The 27826-nt window shown below is 39.6% G+C and overlaps 2 protein-coding genes across 3 annotated transcripts in view; both read left to right on the top strand.

Annotated features, from left to right (window-relative positions):
* mboat2a (membrane bound O-acyltransferase domain containing 2a) overlaps nucleotides 1–18723 on the top strand; it is a 44367-nt gene extending 25644 nt beyond the window's left edge. Inside the window, exons 3-13 of the mRNA XM_062440002.1 lie at nucleotides 687–764; nucleotides 6884–6979; nucleotides 7977–8032; nucleotides 9925–9979; nucleotides 11191–11377; nucleotides 12148–12340; nucleotides 12652–12755; nucleotides 12846–12910; nucleotides 13570–13702; nucleotides 14549–14700; nucleotides 16163–18723. Of these exons, the coding sequence (XP_062295986.1) occupies nucleotides 687–764; nucleotides 6884–6979; nucleotides 7977–8032; nucleotides 9925–9979; nucleotides 11191–11377; nucleotides 12148–12340; nucleotides 12652–12755; nucleotides 12846–12910; nucleotides 13570–13702; nucleotides 14549–14700; nucleotides 16163–16325 (1282 nt within the window). The 3' untranslated portion in view covers nucleotides 16326–18723. The remainder of the gene's footprint in view (nucleotides 1–686; nucleotides 765–6883; nucleotides 6980–7976; nucleotides 8033–9924; nucleotides 9980–11190; nucleotides 11378–12147; nucleotides 12341–12651; nucleotides 12756–12845; nucleotides 12911–13569; nucleotides 13703–14548; nucleotides 14701–16162) is intronic.
* A 790-nt stretch (nucleotides 18724–19513) lies between these two features.
* kidins220a (kinase D-interacting substrate 220a) overlaps nucleotides 19514–27826 on the top strand; it is a 46684-nt gene continuing 38371 nt past the window's right edge. For both annotated transcript variants that reach the window (XM_062441023.1, XM_062441024.1), the window contains exons 1-5: nucleotides 19514–19644; nucleotides 23757–23915; nucleotides 25425–25523; nucleotides 26252–26350; nucleotides 27680–27778. In XM_062441023.1, coding sequence (XP_062297007.1) covers nucleotides 23784–23915; nucleotides 25425–25523; nucleotides 26252–26350; nucleotides 27680–27778 — 429 coding nt within the window. In that variant the 5' untranslated portion in view covers nucleotides 19514–19644; nucleotides 23757–23783. The remainder of the gene's footprint in view (nucleotides 19645–23756; nucleotides 23916–25424; nucleotides 25524–26251; nucleotides 26351–27679; nucleotides 27779–27826) is intronic.

Genomic DNA, 27826 nt, shown 5'->3' with positions numbered 1-27826 from the left:
GATATGACTGCCTTCTTAACCCTTTTATTTGCTGAGCAGCTCATATAATTCACCCAGCCTGCGTTTCCTTGTTCCTCGCCAACCCCTGATGCCCTTGCCCTCTTTGTTGACTCACTACTAACACAGTGTGGCATCTCTCCTCTCCCGGGGGGCGGCATGACGTCGGGAGCATCACACACTGCGCCCTTCAAAGGCCCATCTGTTAGCTGCTGCCGCTGTTGAACTGTGTGTCTGTTTGTGTACGCGTGTGCTTCACAGGAAGGGGAGGGAGGTACATAAAAATCTTCCCGACGCACATATGCACAGAAATTTCTTCCTCTAATAGTGATATAAGGAATCTTGCAGCTGAAAGGCAGAATGTGTTGGTCAGGCTTTTCTTTTAGTCCTGTGACTGGAGATGACACATTTCTGGTTCCGGTGGTCTTGCCTCACATGGCTGATGGTGTGACACTGGTTTCATAATGTTTATAATTTCCTCTTCCTAATGACAGTATTAGATGATAAAACAGGATGTGGATGATAATGACAAGACCAAGTAGAGTCTAATATAGCTTAGTAAACAGAAGAGGCCTTCATCTTATGAAGTTTTCCAGTAAATGACAAACCAAGAAACCAAATGTCAAAATTTGAATATGGAAGGATCAATAACATACATTATTATTTATGTTGTCTATCTCTCCCCACAGGTATTCTCTTCATTTCCTGGTGCAGAGCGGTCTGTCCTACAGTGTGATTGTCTTTGCTGGCCTGGAGAACATGCACAGGTAAGAGCACAAATAAGATACAACTTTAATTTAAAGATTTGTCAAAAATCTTTGTTTGCTCTCTTTGTTCCCGGAGAAGGTGAGACCACACAGACCTGCAAACCGCCTCATCATTTCCCACATGATTGAAATGCAAACACCTGAAAGGGCAACCAGACGTGCGACAAAGACATTTGACGAAGTTGTAGAGCCTGTCAGTGCTGTCAGATCAGTGAGTGCAGGTGTAAAACAGAAGATGTTCACCCTTAGGGAGAGCACCATCAATAAATACTAACAAAACATTAATCACAATAACAACAGCTCTCAGAATGAAAGATCTCATTATTACAGTGACAGACTGACAATGACCCATAACGAAAAACTGTTTCATTCAGCCTAAAATGTGACATTTCAACAAATCCAACAATGTTTTACATCAAACGTTGGAGCACATAATTCCTGGAAGTTTAACCATCCATAGACACGACAGCTGGTCTGTCTCTTGTGCGCGCAAGTGAGAAGATAAGCAGTGTCCACTCCTTATTGTAACCTCTATTAAACTAAAAACTTTGGCCAAGCCAAACCAACTGGCCTTTGCCACATGTTGAGATAAAGTTCACCCAGCCCTTGGCTGTAGGTGCAGCTCGGGGACAGAGAGGAAGAGAGCCACAGAGACAGGATGCACTGACATGTTCATGTTTGCAGAGGCTGTTGAACCTACTGCAGAGAACCCACTGGGGTTTCTTACATAACAAATGTTCCATTATCAACAACACCGGTTTAGATTTTTGAGGCAGTGGTCATTTATCTTTGAAGTTCTCCCAACTTGCCTCGTTGTCCCTCTCTCTCAGTCGGTCTCTTTCTTTATGTTTGTCCTATTCTCTCCATTTCTTTTGTTACTATATGTTTCATCACTATGTCTCTGTAAGCCTTCCCTCCTCATAATGTCTTAAAACTATTGCACAACACACTGAGATAACACTAAAGATAATACTGCTGAGTAGAGATTAAATAAATCAGAATAATGCAAAACATCTACACGTTTGTACCTCCCAGTACCAACTGCTGCAGCTGCAACAGCTAGGCTCAGACAAACTTTAGGATCACTGTACAGAGTGTACTGCATACCATTCCCAAGACCAGTGCACTGTGGCAGTACTTGTTATCCCACTCAGACACCCGGCCCCTGGGGGAAAGTGTACAGTGAGTGCAGTGTGACAACTTCATGGAGCTGCTAAAAGTTCTTTTTTTCCCCTGCACTGTGAATGGCCGCAAATGTGAACCTATCATACTATGGCTCTACACCCTTTGTTCAGTGGTAGGCATCATATTTCTTACCATTCAGTCTCGTGCAGCTCCGGATCTCTCAGTGTCCCACTCCCCCTCTTCCTTTGACAGTTCACCTGTTGGGTGTATTGAGACAACAGGGAATGTTCTGGATGCTTTGCTTCATGCCTCAAGCGTGAACACAGCGCTGCCTGCTGGTCGCCAACAAGGAGAGAAAAGACAATAAGATGTTGTGCAACCAGTGAAGAAGGGAACTGATGCCGGTGCTAAAGAAGAACTATAACCAAACTATAGAAACTGCTGAAGAATCCAAAGACATGCTAACAAGCTTCATGTAAATGAGGTCTACAGCTAATATAATATAATGATCAATTAATCTACCAATCATTTGCTTGATTAATCAGTTTGATCTGTCAAACACCCAAAAAAAAGGTCCAAAATGCCAATTTCCTACAGCCCAAAACAGTTATCAAATACCTTATGTCTGATTAACAGTCCAAAGCCCAAAGAAAATCAATTTACAAGGAGACTGAAAAGCAGTAAATTCTCACATTTGAAACCGTCAAGTTTGGAATTTTTACTTGGAAAAAGAAAAGAAAAATACTTTTAATAGAGTACTCAATCCAATTGATTAATCGATCAGTTGATTAGTTGTCTTTTGATTGACTAATTGTTTCAGCTTTAATGTAAATATATGATATTCAAAGGATCATTGTGATCTATTGCACTTTATCTTAGTAGAGGATATTCTGTTTTAGTGAAACTAATTTACCTCTTTACATGGCAAATTGGTATTGTTCTAGGTTGTTTTTCCCCCCCAAATTTTGCAATATCTGTTTAACCCCTGGACACTGGTTATATGTGTTACTGATTGTCTGTACCAAAGAGGGAATTTCCCCTTCATCATCTCCCCTCAGATGTATCCTATGATCCCATGTTGGGCAGTCAACCCACAATTCTAGGTAACAGGTCTGTATATGGTTCATGTCTGTTGGTTACCTAAAGGGTTGGTTGTTAACTGACCGACTCTCATTCAAGTTTTGACTCTGAGGAAGGAATTGTGACACTACCAGCTGAGACACATCCCCACAGTGACTATTTTAACCTCACTTCCACCCTAGCAGCTCAGGAACTCTTAAGCAGAGCAAACCATTTCTAGTTTGGGGTACTGGACTTACTACCACCCTGATGACATCCTCAGCTGCATTCAACTTATCTCCAGTAAGGCGGCAGACCTGAATCGAGGATAACATTTGAGAAATTTTACTGGACGTGTTAGATAAGTGTAACCCACCTCAGCTCTTACTGTTAGTGGTAAAGACTGGGTGATACAGATATATTTCGTCAGTGCACCAATTACCTTGTGGACCAGTAAAATCAAAACTCTAGACCCGCTATAGGAGAAAGGGGTATTAGCAATTTGCATTTAGTGACAGAATAAAGGACTCTCACAGCCAACAGGTAAGTTTATGCGTGTTGTATTGACTTGACCAAAAATAAAAAATAAACAAAATAAAACAATAAAGTGTCAATAACACATGAGATCACAGTTTACAAAAATAAATCCCAGATCAGTGAAAGTATCACAGTTCTTTGGTTGGTTGGCTCGCCACCACCACAGAGATTCCCCTCTACCTTACAAAACAGGAAGAATACCAGTAGAAGAAGTCTTCATACAAATCTCCAAACCAGGGGACCATTCAAAGGAAGGAACCAAGAAAAGAAAAAGACCCGGCCTATATAGGCCAGAAATAGGTTACTATAGTATTCTCATACACAAAATATACCTTTACATGAAAATATATGCATATAAACTCACATATATAACATATGTACATCATAATATTGTTTCTTAATGATCACTATAACTATTCTTACTGTCCATAAATTTAACTGAACATACTTTTGATATTAACATGAAACAAAATGGCTAACATTTCCTCTCTGTTCATCTTTCTTTTACCGCCACTCACTCTCACAAAAACCACAGAGTAAGAGTAATGTAAATAAAACACTGCCATATAACCAATTTTTCTTTTCTTTTTAAAACACAACATACATGAATTGAATGTATTGTTAATCCATATTAACGCTAACATATGTACATTTTACCCTATTACTGAGACTAATGTCAGTACAGTTTACTCACCAGAGGCTCAATCATATATACACACACATCCCCTGCAGATCACACAGCTCTCATCAGTCCAGATATCACTTTAGAAGAAGCAGGGACATGGGAGTTCAGCAATGTGTATTTCTTTTACAAATGAAATTTAGCAAGGTTCACATGTGGCTAATAATTTAAGCTAGCGCCATGGATGCTAATAAACAACTCACGTTTTTCTTTGCAGAATGCACGGTCCGCTATCAATCCACAGCAAGGAAAAAATAAGGATTTGGCTCTCTGCGCCGATTAAAGCAGGGATAAACCAGAATATATTGCTCTCTTGCACAAAAATTAAATGATCTGTAGCAACAAAATCAGCATGCGGTCACCTCAACAACAGTCCAGCAGAGAGAGCCAGAAAGAAAACACACGGTGACACGTACACCCTGACGGCGTCTGATTGGCTACATTGCATCATGTGAACTCCCTCATGTCACCTGAATCTTGTACACTTTAAGAAAAGCACATTCACCATACTTTGAAATTAAATAAAACACCCTTTTTGACAGATATAAATGAATGTGTGTACATCATTATTTTTCCTATTTATTGACAGATTTTAATATTTTAAATCATAAATCCTATTTATTCATCTGTCACATAAAAGTATGAATTTATTCATTTAACTAATAACTGGACTTCTAATTAGGGCTTAGTAACCTGGGTTACATAAGCCTGCAGTTTAATTGGAATTTGTTGGAGTTTTGTTGTGAAAACACAACTGTGAACCTGACAGTGATAAGTGTCTGAATTACTGCCTCGCATGCTGAACAGATTGAAATTTCCTCTGGATCTGTGTATGCATTTTAGCAAACATGAAGTTTGCCTCGAGGCATTTATAATGTGTACACAACCTTAGAGAGAGGCCTTAGAGTATTCAAATGGTTATTTAAAGCTTGTTTCTTTTTGTTTTCCGTGTTTCATGTACAGTGTGCGTCCATACCTGCGGCTCCTGTCTGTGCACTGACCTGTCTACTGCTGTCCCACAGCGGGAGGCCAGCCTACTTTAGTCCCCATCTCCATCCAAAGCCTTGAGTGGAATGAGTGGAAAAGAAACACCCCCCTCTGAGCTGTGAATTAAACGAACACAAATCAGATGAGGATAACCGAAGGATCCCCGCTGGGCACTCACTGCAAATATAGCTGCTGCAGCACATATAGCCCATATCCACACAGATAACTACAGCTGTGTGCTGCTAGTAGAGAAAGATGATTTTGGCGAAATGGGGATAGAAAACCTTTTGTCACTGGCTTCAAGAAAATGTCAAGTTGGGAAAACTGCATTGTAAACAAGTGAAACAGTTAATCTCATCTCAAATGTAGAATCGTGGCTCCGATTAGTCTTTTTACAAGTTGTTGCACATCAGAGAAGAAGTTTTAGAAGTAACCTAAGCTTGGAGATACTTGTCAATCAGGTGCAAAGGTAATTTATATGCAACATTTTTTACAGCTATGGTAGTCCAATTCTAGGTGCCTTAAATTTCAGTGTTAGGGTTAGTAAAAGCTCTACATGACAGGACACACACTCAGTTCTCCCACTTTTGGGTTGGGAGTTGTAAAAATGTGTGTTCTTTGTCTAGAGGTGCCTGGACGTCACCGGCTACTCCCAACTTCCAAAGATAAGATGTTCCTACTGCAGATGTTACCTTGAATCTCAAAAGATTTACGATCTTACACACGAGCAAGTTTGTAATTAGTGCTGCCCATATGAATGAACTAAAATGACTACATGTGAATCATACACAAGTCTGCAAGGATGCTTACTTGAACATGTGTCAACATATGTTGTGGAACAGTCACAAAATAGAAGGTATCACTACCACGAAAGATAGATACAATTAAAAGGTGAAATATTGGAAATGTAGTAAAAAATATATTCTAAGTGAAAAGAGCTGTGGAATAGTTCAAGATATTGAGTGGCCTCTCAAAAGGTTTTTGAGATTAATAATTGTGTTAAATGTACACAAATATTTTATATTGTAGCACTGAAAGTGTTTTATTTTTGGATTGTAAATGGTTGGCAGCAGAGATCAGACGGTGGACTGCAAATACAGTGGACTTTCAGAACCAAGATGTCCTGATGTGTCTTACCTCCGACGCAGCCTAGCTCGAGCTGGTGTGTTGTATTCCTTCTCAGACCGCAACAATCCTCTTACTGTTTGCGGCAGTGCTTATGCTAGTTAGCTAGCTTTGACTTGGGCTGACTGTGCAGCAGCTTTGTACCGCAGCCTTTACCGCTGCTCTGTCTTCTGTTGAAATGTTGTGTTGTCCTCTGTCTTCCTCCGCTGACAGTAACACATTATTGAAGCCTCCTCTGCCCCTTTGTCCAGTCTTTGGCCTCCCTCCCCCTTCCCATAAGTCTCTGCCTTGTTGCCGTGACCACTGTCTTTTTGTACAGTACTGTAATGAAAAAAATCATTGTTCTCCTAAAGCGAAGGGCAAAGTTAATTTTCTCTCCTCGGAGCACTGAGGTTAAATGTTCACAAGTGATATAATATGTATGTATCCATCAAGATGACCCGCCTGAAATGCTTCATATCAGTGTGTAGATTAAAGTTTTGGAGACTGTAAATTAAATTTAGAACAAATACAGCAAGACGTCAAATTTGCTGTTGATATTTTCACAGATTATTTAGCTATGTCCACAGTATAATCATTTATTTTTTCTATTGTCTCTGCACAGGTACTGCTTCATGGTGACTCTTGGCTACCTGATATTGTGTCAGATCACACGAGTCTACGTATTTGACTACGGCATGTACTCTGCAGATTTTACAGGGTAAGCTACACTAACACTTTTTACAGCTCTCTGTTGCATTTGTGGTTTTTAATTATGACTGGAAACTGAAAAAATGTCAAATGTACTACAACTGTAGCTAAAAAGACAAACATCAAGAGTCAGGGGAATGTTAGATATGACTCAACCAGTCTGAGCTAAACAGAAACAAGAGCATGTCACATTGCTCAGCTGTGTCCGCAGGAGGACGTCGATGGGGACTGTAGTTGCTTGCAGTTGGTTCCCACTCCTCCAGACTGTCTGACAATTCAAGCAGACAGCCTGCGCTCCCAGCAGGGTGGGGGTGGCTAGTTGCTAAGCAACCTAATGCAAACCCATACTGCCTCTGCGAGGGCAGAGATTTCACTCTTTCAACTACCTCATCTTCTGTCCCTCCATTTTTCCTGAAAATGTCAAATTCACTTTTTTTCTCCCCCCGAAATGTCAGCGTGACCCTTATAGCAGGGAACAGGTAGTTCTGATTTCCCTCAAAACTTTGAAGAAATTTTAATAATGGACCAGACAGTATCTGACCTGCTGCTTCATCTGTTGCTAAATACAATGTTGCCACTAACAGTTTTTAATTTAGTATAAAATTAGTGATGCAAAAAGGTTATATACTGTTTATGTAAATGTAGACACATGAGATCAGGATGCACAATTCTTTATTATCTATTATAATTTATTGCTTTATGATTGAGAATGATTGAATGAAGTCAGGAGGAAGTAGTCTGTGTAGCCGACTGATTCTCTGACCAGGGCCAATCAAGGCTATCAGGGCCAAAAAAATAGCTTGAGGAAGATAAAAAAAAGTCCTGTTATCCTACAGGAACTTCCCTACTGTGAAGCCCATACTGTCACTATTTTTACTGGATTAATTGGCATCTAAAGTCATTAATTGCATGATGCTCCCAAAAACGTTCTACATCTCTGCCATATAAAATACATTTTGTGAAGAAAGAGTGATGAGCTGGTTGTGTGTTGTCCTTGTTCTCATTAGGCCCATGATGGTTATAACACAGAAGATCACCAGCTTGGCGTTTGAAATACACGATGGTAAGGCGAGCATCAGCATGTCTCTCAAAGTGTATGTGTTTCCTGTGTGTGTGTTCTTTGTGAAAAAAAAGTGGCAGATGTGACAGAAGTGAAAATGCAGGTTCAATTTTCTCATGATTTTAAAAACAGATCTCATGGGCCACTTTTCCAAGCCAGTAGTCAGTTCTGACAATGGACTAGTGAACCAGAAAGAGAGCTTCAACTCAGTTATGTAATGGAGCAATGATCAACTATGCTCTCTCTCTCTCTCTCTCTCTCTCTCTTTCTCTCTCTCTCTCTCTCTCCCTCTCCCTCTCTGTTAAACAGTTTAATGGCTGACTTAAAACAGAGAATGCATAGTGTGAAACATATATGTATTTGTGAAATGTAAACCATGCCCCTGGTATGTGTAGCATGACAATCCTGTGTCACATAAACATCAGTGGACCCTCTGATTTTTAAGGCAGAGCGGTCAAAGCTGAAGTGCATGGGGTCCAGTTGCTCCTCTATTAGCTGACCGGGATTTGACACACTTTATAGCCTTTTGAAGCAAATGGAGCGTTTGCTACCCATAACGGTAATATCAAATGTGCTAATGAGCAATAAATACAGCTAGAGACCTTAATAAAACCAAGGTTAAAATAAACAAGCGTGATCAAGTGTCAGTGGCCAGGAGAGGCTGAGAGATTTAGAGGGTGATGAGAGTCACTCACAGCTTTTTAGTTCCCACTTGGAGTCTTAAGTCCCCTCAGGAAGTTTTACATTGAGCACAATCAGCAGTCTAATAATGATTTGGTATGTGTCTGTGTGTAGTGCAGAGTTGTAAGTGTTTTAAATTCTGTTCAGGTCACTAATTCTCCTTGCAACTGTGACTTTAATGAGAAACTAATACTGTAATCCCCATCTTCAGCGAACTGTCACTCTCTTATACCTGTCTGATGTTTATACTCTCTCACACACACACACACACACACACACACACACACACACACACACACACACACACACACACACACACACACACACACACACACACACACACACACACACACACACATACACATACACATACACATACACACACACACACACACACAGAGAGCAGTATGTTGCTATGTCTGTTTTCCACAGCAAAATATGTGAAGCCTCTTGCATCACAATTCGTCTTTTCCTTTGTTTGATTGGGATCAGAGGAGCAGCTGAATTTAACTAAACATAGCCTTGCAGGAAGAGATCTATGCTCAATATGTATCCCACGATGCCAGAGTTGACCATGAGTTTTCAGTCTAATGAGTTGCGTAGCCTCAAGCAGCTCAGGGTCTTTTTTTGTAAGTATGCATTAAAAGAGAACAAACTATGAAAATAAATTTAGTCCAAAGAATAGAGCCGACCTTTACTAACCTTCACAGCAACCACTAGAATGAATATTCACCTGGCCACATGCCAAGATGTAACATCCCCTCTTAAAATGTTTATCAGTAAAGGGCCAACGCAGAAGTGCTGCCAGAACAGTAGTACAACCCGTGTTATATTTCCAGCTAGGTTATTTACACAGCTCCCTGCACTTTCTGTTGCATCATTATTTGTCGTCACTCTTTGCTCTCCCGCTCTGACACATTCATCGCCCCTCGGCTAGCTCAGCAGAAGGAAGTTGACATTGTTTACTTTGCTGGGCCATTCACACATGCCCTTCCTGGCCCCTGAGTCTGTGTGTTGCTATGCAGTTACCTCTGACCCCGGCTAGTGGTGGTTGCCACAACACTGAACTCTTGAGAATCAGCACTTCTCATTACTCTGAGCTTAAATGTGAAGATTTGGCAAATTTACACACGTGAAGCTGCTTTTCAGAAACATGGTGGACATAAATTAAATGTATTTTTTTAAATGTACAAAGTGTGTGTGTCTGTCTGTAGGTTTGACCAAGCGAGACGCACAGCTGAATCCCAGTCAGAAATACCTAGCTATCAGGTATGTGACTCAGGTATGTTTTTACTGCTCTAGATGATGGTTTCATGTCAATCAAGGATGTCTACATTTGTGTTACAAGTGTGTCTACAAGTTTTGTTACATTTGTATTCACGTTTCTCATGAGCACAATCTGAAAGAAATGATGCTCTTTATTTTAGTAAAGGCTTCATTTCTTGTATTGCTGCATAGGAAATCACCACATTGCCGGCGCACGCCCACCTCTTTCAGACTCTCTTTAGTGCTGTTAAGCAATAATTTGGAACTCGGTATCTAGGAAATCACACATTCACTACTCTCGTGTGACCTGTATTGTAGGAATACCCTGCCCATTTATCCTGCATTACAACTGCAGATTTCTTTTTCCTAACAGTTTCTAATGGAGATGGCAGGGCAGCTTAGGTATAAAGGACTTAGCAATGGAGATGAGTTACTGCTATAATTTACAATTTAATATGTTGATAACATACAGTAGTTTACCAGAAAAGAGATTACAGACAGAGCAGGACTGACATCTTGATATCTTTATTGCAGGAATAGCTAAGCATAAAAGAGAAATTCTCTTTTTCTATAAAACCCAGTTAATGCAGTGATCCTGAGGTTGAACTGGCTCCAACTATGAGGCATTAAATCTTTGTTTTATGAAGCTTTGCTGGGCCGCTGTGAGTCAACCGCTGACTCTGAGATGGCTGTGGGGAAGGTGAGGAATTAGTAGTCAAAGCAAGAACAACCATTCAGGCAATTAGATTTGGTGGGGAAAGAAAAGATTCAGTAAAATTGTACTTTGAGCATCTATGTGGCCGCTAGGGTGCGTGGGGGTCTGCGTGAAATGAATTTCAGCATCTGCCAATGTCCGTAAGGGTCTTCGCCAAACACAGACAGGTACAGAACTACCTGTGCATTCGCTGTCCTTGTCTGCCTTTAGTTTTTGACCATATCCAGCCCTTAAAGTTCTCCTTCTTTACTTGGAGAGTTCAATAGAATAGAACAAAATGGAATATTTGAACATGCTGGCAGCCTTCTGGATAATTTGATTCTTTCGTATTTATTACACTATTGTATTTTAAATGAAATCACAAGGCACAGCTCAAGCACGATATCCTGGGTTTATTCTGTCCTTAACATGTGAAACTGGACTGTCTTATCAATGTATTGTATGTATTTTAAACTTTTTTCTGACATATCTGCGCTCGTCTTTCCCTCTCCCACTTAAGGCGGATGCCCAGCTTGCTGGAATATCTAAGCTACAACTGTAACTTCATGGGCATCCTGGCAGGACCCACATGCTCCTACAATGACTACGTGGCCTTCATTGAAGGCACATGCTACCAGCCGCGCCACCAGGAGAACGCCAACGGGAAGGAGAATGGAAAGTACAAGCAGAGCGAACCCTCGCCCAAGGTACGGCACACGGCTGTGGAGATGCTGTGTGGTTGTAAGAAACACAATTAAGTCTCATTCAGCTTCAGTTACTTTATCTAGACTTTATCTGATGTCTACACAGGGTTTATAATAAACACACACAATGAAACCACATCATAGTTTTTACCACATGAACAGAAGGGGATATAGTGTCTGCAAACACTGAGGTAAAATAGACCTATATTTTGTTCTATGGTGAACAAAAACCTTTCGAAAACGCTTTCTTTGGTAACTTGAAACCCTTAAAGAGAGTATTTGAATACATCATGAGTGGTTATGATATAACAAAACGAGACTTTAAACTTTGTATTTCTCTTTAAGTACATATTTCTGTAATATTGGAAAAAAGACCTTGAGTAGAGCAGCTTTACAAAGGTGCAGTGTAATTATAATGCATGTGGTTCTCTTTAGCGAAACAGAAACAAAGACATTATTGAGAATTTAATGACGCAAATGTCTAAACCTCCAGGTTACTTATTTATTCTTACTGCATAATGCATTAATAATTAAATCACACTTCAAGATTTGAGTGTGTGTGTGTGTTTTTCTGAAAAGAAAGAAACGGTGAAACACAGACGCTGCTAAATATAACACATGAGAGAAATCTGAAGGACTTAATGAGTGTTGGAAGTAAAAGTATCACTTCTAATATCAAGTGGTTATTGTTTCCTTATAAATATAATACAATGTGATGAGTCTTGACAGGACTTATTCTTTATGTCCCGCTCTCTCCTCTCACCTCCGCTCAGAATGATGTCATCTCCAAGCTGTGCACGTGCGCCATCTCGCTGGCCATCTATCTGTCACTGTGTAAACTCATCCCAGTGGAGCACTCCATAGACGACGACTTCGTCAACTCCACACCCTTCTATCTACAAGTCCTCTACCTTTACCTGGCCATGTTGGCTCTGAGGCCAAAGTATTATTTTGTCTGGACACTTGGTGAGTTACACATGCTGTCCAGGCCCAAATTTATATTTTTATTCTATTGTCAAAAAATCAAATCTTGACATTCCTCCAGTTTTTTTTTTGTCTATTCTGCACTTGTCCAGTCACGTTTCTCATTTCACAACATTTCTTGGCATTGCAGCGCCATCTAGTGTTCAATTGAGAACTGCAGCCATTGTTTTATACCAATGACAAATACATGACGTGATGTTGTGTCACCATTGTCTCACATACTAATGCATTATAATGATTTGGAGGCTGTTTCTGTCCTAGCACTCAGAATCATTTGTACCTTTCTCCTGTAGCTGATGCAATTAACAACGCAGCAGGATTTGGCTTCAATGGATACAACAAAGATGGCTGCCCACGGTGGGACCTGATATCAAATCTCAGAATTCTGGACATTGAGGTTTGGCTCTTTTTATGAGACACTTTATATCCTGACATACCCTTTTACAACTTGCTGTCTAAAGATATAATGTTGCACCTCTGATTTCAGTTTGCCACCAGTTTCAAGATGTTCTTGGACAACTGGAATATCCAGACAGCTCTTTGGCTCAAAAGGTAAAAGCATACAGGTTGAAATACTGTGTATTTGTTTTTCTTAAGTGGTTTTCTTTTTTCAGTCGTGATGGAATAAAACCCTGATTTGAATGGTTTAAATGGAAAAATGCCACATTTTGCAAGTCTCATTGGTTTAGGGTATTTGAAAGCATTAATTAGAACTTTTTTACTAAATGTCATGATTTTTATTGCAATTCATAATTTGTAAATTTATTGGCAATAATCTTTTGTAGAAAGACAATGTATATATGTATGTAAACAATAACTGCAGTCAATCCTTTTTGCAACCAGAGCTAGAAAATATGACTATTTGTATGGACTTGCTCACAGCCATTCAACGCAAGCGTTCTTCGATTTAGTGCAACGTGATTGGTCCACTTCCACAGCAGCTACAACCCGTCTGTGGTGGCATTTTATGTGATTTAATGCTTCTATTCACATGATTGGTATCGAATGAAGTACTCAATTGGTATTGGTATCAATTTAAGGGTACTTGGATTGGTACTGGTAATGATACCCAGCCCTAATTATATACATATTACACATATTCTTTGGTTATAGGCTTTCCTAGTCCAGAATATAACCTTTATAACTGTTTCTGCATAGTCATGTGAAATGTTTTGACTACATCCTGGATGTGTGCCATGTCTGTTCCCCAGGGTGTGTTACGAGCGCTGTCCCATAAACCCCACTGCTGCCACCTTCCTGCTGTCAGCCATGTGGCACGGGGTTTACCCCGGCTACTACCTGACCTTCCTCACTGGCATTGCCATGACCATGGCTGCACGTGCAGTGAGTACATGCACTGTTTGTGTCTATATGCACAGTACAGCTTTTTAAGGTCTTTCCAGCACAGAGATCTTGAAATGTATAATTGTAAAATCATCCTCATATATGTGGGTTTATTAGTCTACAGTGGTGTCGTAAATCATGATACAGAGCGTTCATCCTATAGTTGTTCTGGGAAATTTTGCCAGCAAATTTGATTGATTCTGTTTTCCCATCTTCCTGCCAGAGTCTATGAGCTCTTTAGTTTTACCGCAGAAACTTAGCAGACCAACAAACACACACCGAAATCCCTTTAATGGAGAATGAGGGTATAATCATAAAGTAGTATACCACTTATACCTCATTTTAAGTGTGAGGCCATTACCACTAATCTATGCAAAGCCAGACCTCTTCACTCTGGTCTTGTGAAAGAAGCAGACAAGAGGATGTTTATGAAGAGTGATGGTACGGCGGGGGGGTTGCTGTGTAGTTCTGGACAATCTGCTTGGGAAGGGATGATTAACAGAAATGGCAGCACAGTAAATTTGCTGTGTAGGCGAGTTCTTGAAGGGACTTTCTTCTTCTTTATCTAAAGGAAGACAAGGAGACCACTGACCCAGTTCCACCATAAAACTCCTGGCCTCTGCCACGCAGTCCTTTTCAGATATCGATTCCTCTCAGGAGTTATTAGATGGAAAAAAGACATAGAAAAAAAGAGATGGGCAGATAATAAGCAGAATTAGGCGCTGAGAAAGAGTTGGGAACTAGGTCAGTTAGCTCAGTAAAAGAGTGGAGTGCAATTTAAAGTTTACAGATTTATTCACTCGTCAATTATGTTGAGATCTTACGAGATGTTTTCTCTTCTTACAGGTACGGCACAACATCAGACCGCACTTCATGGTCTCCGACTCATACAAGTGCATTTACGATGTCATCACGTGGGCATGGACTCAGGTGGCTATTAGTTACACAGTGATGCCGTTTGTCCTACTTGCTGTGGGACCTTCACTCAAGTTCTACAGGTACGTATGTGTTGATGTTGATGCTGCACAGGTTTGGGTTTTACTACTGACTGTGTTTCTTTTCACTAAAGCTTCAGGATAGCAGAGAGAATATTATAGCCTCTGCTTTTCTCTGAAGTCATTAGCCGAGCGAGTTGTACACACCCTTTTTTTGTAAAACAATTGTAATATTATGCAGGCAAATGAACTGCTCACAGTGTGCAGTGTGAGTGCTTTTTTCACTAGCCTGGCTCCATCTTGTCCGGCTGTAACAGTTAACGAGACAGTTTAATGAGCGAAGGGTTCGGAGGATTGATGTGGAGGAAATAAAATGTGCGTGCCACTGCCATGAAATAAAGACCCAACAATGCCCAGTGTCAATCAGATCAGGGCTGCAGTTAAATCCGCACGTGGCTTCTGGACAGACTAAATAAAACAGGGTCATGAAAGGAGCAGAGAGGTAGAAACTGACAAATCTTCACCTCTGTGGGTACGGTTTAGGTCAGTAACATAATAAGAAAGTGTATAGTCTGATAGCGTAGATGTATTTTCACATTTAGATAAGCTTAACATAAAAAAAAGCTTTCTTGTATCATTTCTGAAATTTTTCTGCAGCTGTTTTGTTTTACTGAATTTATTTTTCCTCTTTGCGTATATGACTCATAAATAGCCACTAATTATGTAATATTTGGTAATTGTCTTAACTTTTCTCAAAGCTATTATGTACGTTTGTAATTGTTGAACGTAGAAAAACTGCATTAGTGTGTTAACATTTGCACTGAACAGCTCAATCTAATAAGAATATCATTAGTTTTAAAGCTCCTGGAAAGGCAACTCCATGATTGGCTCTAAATTATGTAATTTAATAAAGCTGTGGAATTCTTTAGAAACTCTCACTCCCTTCCCTTTTTACAGGGTTGCAATTAGGCGTGGCTAAGCAAGGACATGAATTACTCAATAAATATCCGTCTAATCATATTTATTATAATGTGGCTATCGGCCAAGCTGACTTCACAACACTTCCTATCGTCTCCCCTGTGGGAAAACAGTACACTGCTCTTTTCTTTGCTTTTTAGCAAAATTGAGAATTCAAATTACATGGTTTGAAAGCTACTGTGTTAAACTAGCTAACAGACTGGGGTACACTACCCAAATCTGTACTAATCACAGAGTGGATAAGGAGCTCAAAAATGTTGCATAGCAAAGCTAATGCTAACCACATAGCTACAAAGTAGGGTCCATTTGATAGAAGTGGTAGTTTATTCCATGGCAGCAAAACATTGTATTGATTGACTGGAAAATAAAATGACACTTGAGCTGAAAGTGAACTGTTAATCAAATGTGATCTAATTACACTCCCACAATCTTGAGAATTTTGGCCTGATACTGAAAAGAAACACACTGACCTGTGACTGTGTTCTTGTCTCATTCTCCACATACCACATAAACTAAATGACTCTTGCTTTGGGATGTGTGTGTGCAGGTCCTGGTACTTCTGCGTACATCTTCTGTGTCTGCTGGTGGTAGTGGCCCTGCCCGTCAAACTAATACCAAAGGCCAAAGAGCAGCATGACGGCTTACAGGACAACCAGACAGACCACAACAGCACAGACAACAACTGCAACCAGAAAGACAAAGCCACATGAGGCTCAGGACACCAACGTCCCTTCAGCAGCAGAAACACTGAGACGAACTAGAAACCACTGAGAACTGGAGTGTGGCGAGTCTGTTTACCTGACAAAGAACCAAATATTGGACGTACTGAGAATCCTAACAGACAGAAAACACAAGTCAACGTCCTGTCAAAACTTCCAGTAGCAAGGATGACCACGATCGCTTTTCTGACATGGACAAGAGACCAGGATTTAACAACGGCCATGGTGTAAACTAATGAGTGATAGTGGTTACATTACATTGTATTAGTGGAGATGAAGAAAAACTGACTTCCTAGCTGCCTTAAACCCTCTATGTACTCTGCAAGCGAAATACCAGTTTGGATGGCACGCTGCAAGAACCCAAATGCAGTTACCACCAGCGTGGTGTCGGGTTATACAAACAGAATAGGAGTGCAGTATGTGGAGGGTTTTTGTCATTGTCTGGATACAAGCCTCTTGTTAGTTGGAAAAGGAAAAAAATATGTTCATGTAAGAGAAACATAACCTTTATCATCAGCTGCCAATTTCAAACAGGCCTTAGGATCCTCACAATATTGTTTGATTTCTATGTCTTTTTTAAAAATCTTTACTCGAAGAAGAATTCACATTGTACGTGTTTTGTATTTAGATGTCTGTGACAACACTATTTGAACACCATTCTTAATACTATCTTTCTGGGATGAATTGACTCCGCCTGACGTAATGAACCAACAGAGAGTCCCAAAGTGGAATTCAGATCTCGTCCGTCTCCAGCAGTGGAAAGCCACTCAATAGTTACTAAATGGATTTCTGTTTTGTTTTTTTAAAAAGATTTTTTCATATCTGCTGCTTTTTTTGACAAACACTCATCAGTTTCTGTTAAATGTGTTTCAAAGGGAGTTTATTTACTCACTTTACGTGATTTACAATACTTTTTTTTTTGTTAAAGGATTTCTGACTTTGGGTTCAGGGGTATTTGTGTGTTGTCTTTTTGTTTTTTTTTAATGTGTTCATATTTTTCACACAACAGGTTTCCTCTGTGTTCAAATGTTTTGCCTCTGTGACACACGTGTCCAAAACTATTTAATTAATGTGAATCCCTAAACAACAAAATAATTAGTGAAAGGCAGTGGATTGTTTACATCGCTGTTGAGCAAAATTACTGCAACAGAGATCTAATCCCATTCGCGCCACAGTCACTCAATCGTTTAACTGTCAAAACATTTTGTAGCCATAATTATCACAAACCAATTGAATGTAAAATATAATTTGTCAAATTGATGCACAGTACGTAAAAGCACATATTGTATTCAGGCTACAGATTAATTTAAGTGTGCAATGTGCATTTGTCGGTGAGGAAATCTGATATTTATGTATGTGACATAATAATAATAATAATAACAATTATAATGTACAAATTCAAAGACGTAGACCAGCTGTTGTGGTAAACGGTCTTATTTCATATTGTGTCCACTTATGTTAGAATAGGGTTTGTTTCAGGGTGCATTTACTGTATGGTGTAAGAGACACTGGTTCCTCCTGCTCTTTTGGTCCGCGGCTCACTGTAAGCCTTTCAAACCATCCAGTTTACTCTCTACAACACACAGAATTTAAGACAGACACCCCTGTGACAGTTTCCTGTCCCATGATACATTTGAATGGATTTGGTAAATAGAGATGTGGAAATGTGGTGCAGAGAAGTCAACCTAAAAGAGACCTCACTGTTTCAACAGAGTCCAACGACACATTTTTGCATATCCGTTAAACCAGGAATCAGTCTGGGGGAATTCAAGCCCACAGTATCATACACACTTTGAATTTGTGCATTTTATTTCTGGAAGTCAAAAAAAAAAAAAGGGTTAGTAATTTGAGTTGAGTTTGGTGCATTTGTGTTAGGTAAAATAATAACAAAGCAGCAGAGGTGAGTTTTGAAGTATGGACCTATTTTCATTTTCTTCTTAGGATTCTCTAACATTTGCATATTCCTGCCATAACTGTGTGTGCGTGTGTGTGTGTGTGTGTGTGTGTGTGTGTGTGTGTGTACCAGTATTCATGTGATTCGTACATGTTGATGTGGTCTCAAGTAAACTATATTTGTAGCCTGGGCCCAGTTTAGGTGAGTGCGGCCCACCTAAGGGAAAGGGATGTCATTCTACAAACATTGCACTGCATGGCCACCCAAACCAGCAGATCAATGCAAACTGCTCCATATGTCCAAAGTGCCAAATCATGAATGGCGCATTTTGTTTTGTGTGTGTTCGTGTGCCTGCGTGTGTGTTTGCGTGCGCGCATGTGTCCATGTTGTATGTGTGTGTGCGCCTGTGTAACATAATGGTTATTTTTGTGTCAGAAGGAAATTTATTGAAAGGTTTGTATAACAGTACATTAAAAATCTGATTTATGTGGCAAAATAAAGAGAAATTATTTTTAAACACTAACAAGGATGTTTGTCTTTTTGTGCAGTAATAGAAAAATGATTTAAAAGACATTCAAAAAATTAAAGGCAATGCTGCACATATGCTGTTGCTGAAAAGTTCAGGGGTCAGGTCAGGATACTGCTAAAAAAAACAATATTTTTTAAATATTATTTGGAACACACATGGGCTTAAATGGTGCCACAGTATCCATCACCACACCATGCTAGACTTTTTACTTTTTTCAGAAAATTATTTATTTTATATTCCAAAATGTGAGATAAATCTTGCTTTATAATACATGATTCCCTTATAAATCATGTCAGTATCCATGAAAAACACCTGAACTTATATTTTGGTGGGCTTAATGGGTAGACTTACCCTAACAGTTGAAAACATTTGTTAGAAAATTAGAAAAGTAATTAAAAAAATAATCATTTGTAATAAGTTACATTACTTTGATTAAGTAATTGAAATAGTGACATTACTTATTACATTTTAAATAGGGTAATTCATCTGTAACCTATTACATTTCCAAAGTAACCCTCCCAACCCTGTATAGAACTATTATAACACTTAATCATAAGTATTACTGACCTTTCCCCACTTACATTATGAGCAGTTAAATTTAGAACTACTGACTGTTAACAGAAGTCCTGTCAAATGGGATTTTCCATGCAAAATCTTACTCTAAACTGGGGGAGGGGTTCCTGATGTGGCCCCCCTTGCTCTGCCACATGTTTACGCCACTGTAACAGTGAGGAGGAGGAGCCGCTGACTGTATCAGGTTAACGTTGTTCTGTGAAACACACAGAAAGAAAGCAGAAGACACAGCATGACGTGAAAAAAGTGTGTTTTTGGCAGGACTTTCCAAACCGGGATCAAACTCTAAACATTTTCAAAGCAGCTGAGCCTGGGTAAGAGGATTTTTGTCTGTTTAATTTACTTTTTGTTGTAGTAATTTAAAGTATAATGAGCTTTTGGGAGAGGTAGCCACTCTGCGCTAAATTAGCTTGTTAGCCGTTTGGAGTTAAGCTAGCGATTGTTTTTGCTGTTGCTTCCTAGTGATTTGAGCCAAACACAGGAAGTTAGTTGTCTCTCTGTAACATCTCTCTCAAAACCAGTCAATCAGACAACAACAACGACAGTATTTTAATACTTAACTTTAATTTCTCCAGTCATATTTGAGACCATGTGACATGTGTAGCCTATGTGTGTCATCCAGATGTTTACTTTTTTGGGAGACAATGAGCAACCGACTGGTGATGTGCCACACCAGTTGGCATAAAATAGTGTTAAAAGTTGTGGATACAGTAAAGAAACATGTAGTATAGACCTTCAGTAAGTTTATCACACCTGTTGTTGACACTGTACCTTGGCTGACAGTTTGTCAGACAGATTTATCTCCAAACAGCAGCTCTACTGACTTATCTCAACAACTCTGCTGAAGCCCCTCAAATGTGGAGTAAAGGCTAATGTACAAAGAGAAGCTCCAGGTTTGGCTTTTTCAAACTTTCCAGACAGCCCAGTAAAGCTGCTTTTTGGAAAAGACCCCGGTATGTGTCAGGGAACTGAGTCCTCAGCAGTTTCATACCCACATGACAAGTCACAAAGAGCTGACTGGTTAAAATTAGAAAGCCTATCCAGTGTTGCCTCCCAAGTTCACATAACAGCAAAGCTGACAAGGAGTTTAGTAGATTTGTTTATCGTGATATCCAGGGTTTTGTGTTTATACATACACACTGAACTGTGTGTGACCCTAAAGTAGATCTGAGTGTAATGTGTATTGGTATAATATTTATATCTTGTCACCAGACAAGATATCTTCAGGGATTGGTAGAGTGACACCATTTCAAATTGTGTGTGTCTGCATCACAGTTATGTGACATACATTTTTAAGTTATTCTGGTGCTTAAAAATCAGCGTTTGGTCGGCACATTCATTTTACTATTGATGTCCTTTTTCAAAAGATTTTTTTACACAAATGCCTCTCTCTAAAATAGAGCTGAAACAGTCAATTAATCAGTTAGTAGACTGACAGAAAAGTTATCTGCTCTCTAATTTTTCACCAAAAATGAACTTATTGCAGTTTCTCAAGTTTGGTTATATTATAGGATACTGGGGCTGCAATTAACAATTATATTTGTTATCGATTAATCTGCTGATTATTTTCGCAATTCATCGATAAATCATTTGATCAGTAAAACTTCAGACGACACTGAAATATCACAATAATCTAGAGCACAAGATGACGTTATCAAATGTATTATTTTGTCCAATCAACAGTCCAAATCCCCAAATATTAAATTTGCAGTCACATATGTGTAAACAACATACCTGAGAGCTGTGAACCAGTGAATGTTTGGAAGTTTTAATTGAAAATTTGCTTTAACGATTATTCGACTATCAAAAGAGTTGCAAGTTAAGTTTCTGTCGATCAACTAAAACGCTGCTCTATAGGTCACCTTTAGGATTTTGAAATGTTGGCCAAAAAACAGTTTTTACATAGGTTTGGGGGAAATGTGACACTTATTTTTTTTCACTATTTTATGACACTTTATAGACAAAATGATTACTCTTTTAATCAGGAAAATAATCATCAGATCAATCAGTATTGAAAATAACATTTGGCTGAAGCGTTTTTTTGACAGTATAAGCTTTTAATGTAAAGCATTTTGATATTTATTAGAATTTATTCAATATTCTACAGTGCAACTTGGTTGATTTTGAGGTTTCCTGTGGCTAGCAGTAGTGGATCTTTAGAGAAAAAACAATGTACCAGGATTAATTTAACATTTTAGTTAAAACTGGAGATAATCTACTGGTGACAGCTGCTTTTTAACATCAGCCAATTGTTTTATTTGCTTTATTCCAGCAAACTTGAAATGAAATCACACAAAGTAGGCCAACATCCCTATTGTCTTTCCCCCTTTTTCATGTGTGTGTGATGCCGAGCCAGCGCAAGTAATGAATGGAAATCTAGTTGCGTGTGTCTATTGTGTTGAGAAGAGAGATGGGCGTAGGCCAGCCAACCTCCTCATCTAATATTCAGTCTTGAGTGAAGTAGGGGGGGTGCTGAGCGTGAGCCGGGCACTGCTTGTTGATACTGTGTGCGAGTGAGCGAGGGATAAAAATTGGAGTACAACAGCAAAATATAGGTTTCACCCCTACACCAAGGTAAGGGCTTCGTCTTTAAAGGTTGTTAAGTCTCTCTTTTTTTTTGACCATATGTTTGTCACTCTCATACTGGCTTTATTCCATTGTTTCACTCTTTTAATGGCTTTTACTGGTTTGGGTTGGTGTTTTTATTTGCTTGGTTTAAATGGATGTGTGCAAGCTCCCATCTTATCATTACTGAACAGAGAGGAAGAGAGAGAGCTAAAGGTTTACTGATTGGTTCTTGTGTGCTTTAATCATCCCTCATTTTTCTGATCCCCCCATTGTACTGAGAGACAAGGAGCAGGAGAGGGTGTGTCAACAGGCTCCTTTTGCCTTCACTAAACAAAGGATTTTTTTCACTTAAGCTGGACACTGTCTGACGTGGGAGAACAGGAGGCAGGTGATCCTTAATGAAAGAAATATTGTCTGACATAAGCAACCAAAAAAAAGAGAGAAAAAGATGAGGATATGTATTGATTGGCTGCTCTGATTGGACTGATTTGCCTGTTTTGGGCCTTAGTGCTGCTGACAGCTGAAGAGGCATGTGACATTTGAGCGTTTATTGACCCGAGCCTGAGCTGCTTGTCCAGAGGATTATGTTGAAATATTGAGCAACGTGCTTGATAATCTTTGTGTGAAACCCCATCGCCAAGGCAACTTGCAGGCAATGAATGCAGCTGCTTAATTTAATGGCGCTGTGACCGGACTTAAGTCTGGTGAACATGATGGAAGAGCCCCACTTGATGAATCATTAATGAGTTTTTTATCGAATGGCTGAGTCCCGACTACAGCAAAGGCAGTAGTGTTTGTTGGTTTCAGGTGGATACGAGAAGTAGCATTTTATATTATTATTCTGGGGTTGGGGGATCTTGTCTGAATAATGGAGGCAGTTAGATTGCTGTTGAACCCAAAGTACACTGCCTGGAAAGTGCTGTGATTAAAGAAATCTTGGGGAAAATGGTTAAATAAATAAATAGAGGAGGACCATGCTAAGTCTATGTCTGATTTTTAAAGAAGTCTTCAGACTGGTGGAGCCTAATTACAGATAATCTCCCCAAAGTGGGCTGTATGCATTGATTTGTCAGATGCAGATCTTCCTACTTTACTTCATTATAAAGCACTTTCAGTAAAACTGCATGCTCCTATTGTACTTTTGTGCAGAACTTTTCCCTTTTTCTTTTTTGTTTTTTTTAGGTACACAAGTTTCATTAAGTCCAATTTAAAGCAAAAGAGGAAGAGGAAGGCAGGACTGACTTTGGTCTTGGTATAATTGGAGCACACAGTCGAGCGCACCAATTGTCCAAGTCATCATTACTTCAAAGGATAAACTTTTAAGCCTTTTGTTTGTCTTCAGTGGTATTTGATGACCTGGTGCAGTTTCTCTGCTCTTCATTATACTGAGCGCACAAATTTCAGTTCATGTTTTCAGCATGAGCGGGCAAGCTCAAGTGAACTTAAGTGAACTAAACTCCTTTTATTAGCTCTTGTGTAATGAGCATGTTCAGTGCATTATCCTCCTTTTTTTCCTCAATAGGGTTTGCATATGTTTTTTAAAGATAGTACGTCATCTTTTTCTGATTGTATGTTGGGACGTTTACAGCTCCGATAACCTTTAAAGAAAAAAAAAAAAGGAAAAAAAAGGACTCTGATTTTAGTTTTTATGAGTGAGTTTGTTCGTGTGAGTTAGGTGAAGTACTTTTTTTTTAAAGGTAGCATTGCTTCAAAGACACCACACCCTCTCCCTGGCATGAATTTTAACTTCTCTTCTTGTCTCTTGGTAGTGTTTCTGTCTCATTTTGCCATGCAGTCAAGATAGATGGGTTTCCTTTGCGTAATGTGAATGCTAACCTGCCTCCCTCTCCCTCTGCAGTGGTGTACAGGTAGTTAGCATTCAGCCATGGATACCACCACTTCCCTGAAGATGACCTCTCTGGCCATCCAGAGTCTGTTCAGCTACGTGGAGGAGGAGAACCTGGCTGCCATCAAAGCGCATTTGGACAAGTTCAAAGATGTGGACAGCAGGAGCGACGTAAGTCACAACAACAACAACCCTCCTGTTGGCTCAGGATGTTTATTTTAGGAAAGAGTGTGCAGTAATGTGTGGCTTTTAAAGACCATGTGCCAAAGTGTTTTTGTGGGAAAAGGGATAATAGAATCTGTTGTGTGAAGCAATGAGCTATTTGCAGAGAGGCAAAAATAGTATGAATCACTATGTTTGGCTTCTTAAAGTTGATATTTTCCTTTAAATTGGCCATGAGTGAGTTGCTGCACATTAGAAAGTATTCACTCCCCTTGAAAGGTTTTAGTGTTTCATTGTTCAAGTAACTTTTTTCCCCACTTATTCAATGACGATCAGTGTCAAATCCCCTTTGATACAACGTTGTAAAACAAGAAAACATGAACATTTCTAAAGGAGTTAAATTCTTTTTATTGGCATTTCATAGATGTTAGGATGTATTTTTAACCATGGCTCCAGCATGTTGAACAAACATGTCAAAGAATGATTGATAATGATCAGAATAACGTTCGGGTCCCACCAGAGAATACCCCATGTTACCCAAGATGGACATTATACTAAATTTAAAGTCAATGCATAGAGGATATAAGCAGATGTATTCTGTGAAGATCTTTGTCAGTGTCCTGATGCATGTGGACGTGAACCAAGCTCGTATTAAACATGCATTAAGCTGAACTCCTGATCTGATTGAATCATTGTCGCAGTTTCGCACTATCAATAGAAAAACGTAACAATGATTTAATGTACTCTGAAAGAAACTAAGTTCAAGTTTAGAGGGGTATATGGAAAACCAGCACTAGGTGTTAACCTTTACATGCACTGTACATGTTAGGTTATTGTCTAACTAATTAAAATAAATACCCCTTAGAGCACCATATATTTATTAATCTGCACTTGAAAAAGTCCCCAACAAATACACTATTTATTCCTGTTTGAGTAACATTTGCTAAAAATGACAGTTCCCATTTTTGGGGGATTTATTTACCTGTGTATTTGTAACCCTTTTGAAAGGGTTATTTATAGGCATGAATGTGATTATCACCACAGTGCCACTCAGTCCCCCTCCACTGAAAAATGTGTTTTACTTATTGCTCCTTCACTTGAATGTTTCACCGTCACTGTGCAAAGTAAAGTATGCGCAATGTTTGAGGGTACAAAGCTGTTTTCACTTTCAGCGTGTGAAAGTGGAAAGTTTCTTTCTGCTTATAGAAAATCTGAGTCTAAAGTCGTGGACCCTACAAGGACAATCAGTATTTTTATATGTCTTAAAACATGTGTGGAGGGGATCTTTAAGTCCAGGCTTGTAGAAATAATGTAAATTAACCAACACAAGAATGTTCAAATGTAATTGTTGTATAAAGTGTTCATTTATCATACAGCAGCATTTAGAATCACTAATCAAGTAGTATCACCATCTGTCAATTTTCTGATGAGTTCTCAGAGGGTTAACTGCATAATTAACGGTTGGCACGTCTTAAAATCCTTACCACAGTTTTTCTTTTCCCTCTCCGCTTGTTTCAGAATGGACAGACTCCCCTGATGGTGGCGGCAGAACAGGGCAATCTGGAGATAGTCCAAGAGCTCATCAGGAGAGGAGCCAACGTTAACTTTGACGATGTTGTAAGCAAGCTCACTTATATGTCTAAAAACTGCCCCTCATGAACACACCCCAATCCCCACAAGTGCATGTGGTGTTGTGGATTTATGGATTTAATTGTGGAGAAAGCGTGAGAATCCAGGCACAGGTGAAAAACAATGCGGTCATTTTAAACCACAGTATCCATTTGACAAAGGTGACGTAGCTGAACGAGTGGCCCTGATGTTCCATCTTGCTGAATTGGCCACACTCAGGCTTAGTCCACAGCTATTATGAGCCATAATGACAACTTATTCCATACTTTTACCTTCACTCATACCAGTAAATGACAGGATGTACTCGCTGGCACACACCCTGTACCTTCACAATCCAACCCCCACACACGCAAACACTCACACATGCACACGCCCACTTGCTTAGACGCACGCACGTTCGCACACTACACCTCTCATTAACATTAACTCACGTACACATAACCTGCTATTACACACGGCTTGCTCAAACTTACGCTCACTTTTGACAAAGAAGAAAGGCAAAGAGTCCCTCCTGTCTCTCACACGCTACTCTCTTGACTCTTCTGTCTGTCCCCTCCTGGTACCCTGTTCCCATGAGCACCTGGTACGACCAGCTGGTAGGTTCAGTGCTTTGACCGTTCCCGAGCCGTACCACTGGGAGCTCGAACAGCCGCTCTTTGAACTGGAATTGGAGTATGATGAGAGTTCTCACGATAACAGGTTGTTTCTGTGCACAGGACTGCTGGACGGCGTTGATCTCAGCAGCTAAGGAGGGCCACATCGAGGTGGTGAGGGAACTGCTGGAAAACAATGCCAACCTGGAACACCGAGACATGGTGAGGATCTCTAGACAGACAAAAAAAAAAGTGGTGTGGTGAGGAGGAAGATTCAGCCCAGAGAGTTTTATTTTAAGTTCTTCTGAAAACATTTTGTGTCTGCTTTATATCTGAAAAATGAATTGTTACATAACTTTAAATAACATATCAATCAATAATCAATGTAACATATACAGTATACTAATAGGTAAAACAGTTGGTTTGCAGGGTGGAGCAAAAACTGGTGATAGTAATGTATCCTCAGTGCTAAAATGACTCAACAGTATGTTTAAGAAAAAGAAGTGATTGCTACACAACAAGAGACAACAGGACACCATGCTGATCCTTTAAATATACCCAAAACCGCTCGTTCTCATGCTCTATGCTGACGCTGGAGACTTTACACAATTTAGAAAATAATAAAGTTATGATGTCTTGATTCCATGTACATACATGTTTTGTCCTCAGTAGAGTGCTGGTTGAATCCATTAGTCTTGAAATGGACATAAAATTAAATTACCAATTGTATCCTCTCTCCTCCTCTCTAGTAGTAATCCCATTTACTGAGCTCTGGTTTTCTCCACATGGGGCAGTGATGTGATTTGCTCATCAGAGGCAGACCTGTCAGAGACAGACAGTCGTCTGCAAGCGTAAAGTAGCAGCTGTTCTGTATATTTATGAGTTGACTATTGGCAATATGTAAATGAGATACATGTGTTTATTATCTGAGGCTGAACGTGATGGATATTTTTGTGATGTAGACGCCCCAGCTCGAGAAAGGCAATGTGCATTTCCCAGCAGCCAGAAATGCTACAAATGCATTCCTAAGGAGCGCTAACCATCATTAAGTAGTGAAAAGGATTATAAATGTTCTATATTGGCACTCATTTATTATACACTTGTATTCCCTTCAGTATTTTATCATGTATGTAGACGTGTTGTGTTGATTTTGAGTTCTTAGCCTTTATGAATTTATGGAAGTGAATCAGGACATCAGCTGAGTCATTGTGGTGTGGGGTGAGTCGAAACTGAACAGGACAGATCACAGCTAGTCATCACAGTGGGATTATAATAAACCACAGTGTGATATTGTTCACGCACTGGAAAGTATGTCACACCAGCTGTAAATAGCACATTTTCCTACCACAAAAATCTGATAAGATTTCATCTGTTCTGGAGTGACTGAAACTGTTGTTGCTCTTAAATAAATTGGAATAAAGCTATATTTATGGTTATATCTACATAGCATTTTTGAAGTGACGTGGGCCCTTTCTTTTCCCGTCTAATCTTTGTCTGCTTTTTTTTTTTCTTCTATAAATCCGTTATGTTTTGTGTGTGTTTTCTATGTAGGGAGGCTGGACTGCTCTCATGTGGGCCGCCTACAAAGGTCGTACAGATGTGGCGCAGATGCTCATGGAAAAAGGAGCTAACCCTAATATCACTGGCCAGGTACTAAGACTGGACACACTGTATTTCTTTTTCTTCCCCCTTAATGAT

Source organism: Scomber scombrus, chromosome 19 (assembly GCF_963691925.1).
Source record: "Scomber scombrus chromosome 19, fScoSco1.1, whole genome shotgun sequence".
Lineage (NCBI taxonomy): Eukaryota > Metazoa > Chordata > Actinopteri > Scombriformes > Scombridae > Scomber > Scomber scombrus.
The sequence above is the reverse complement of the archived record's forward strand: the minus strand, read 5'-3'. Positions and strand labels throughout refer to the sequence as shown.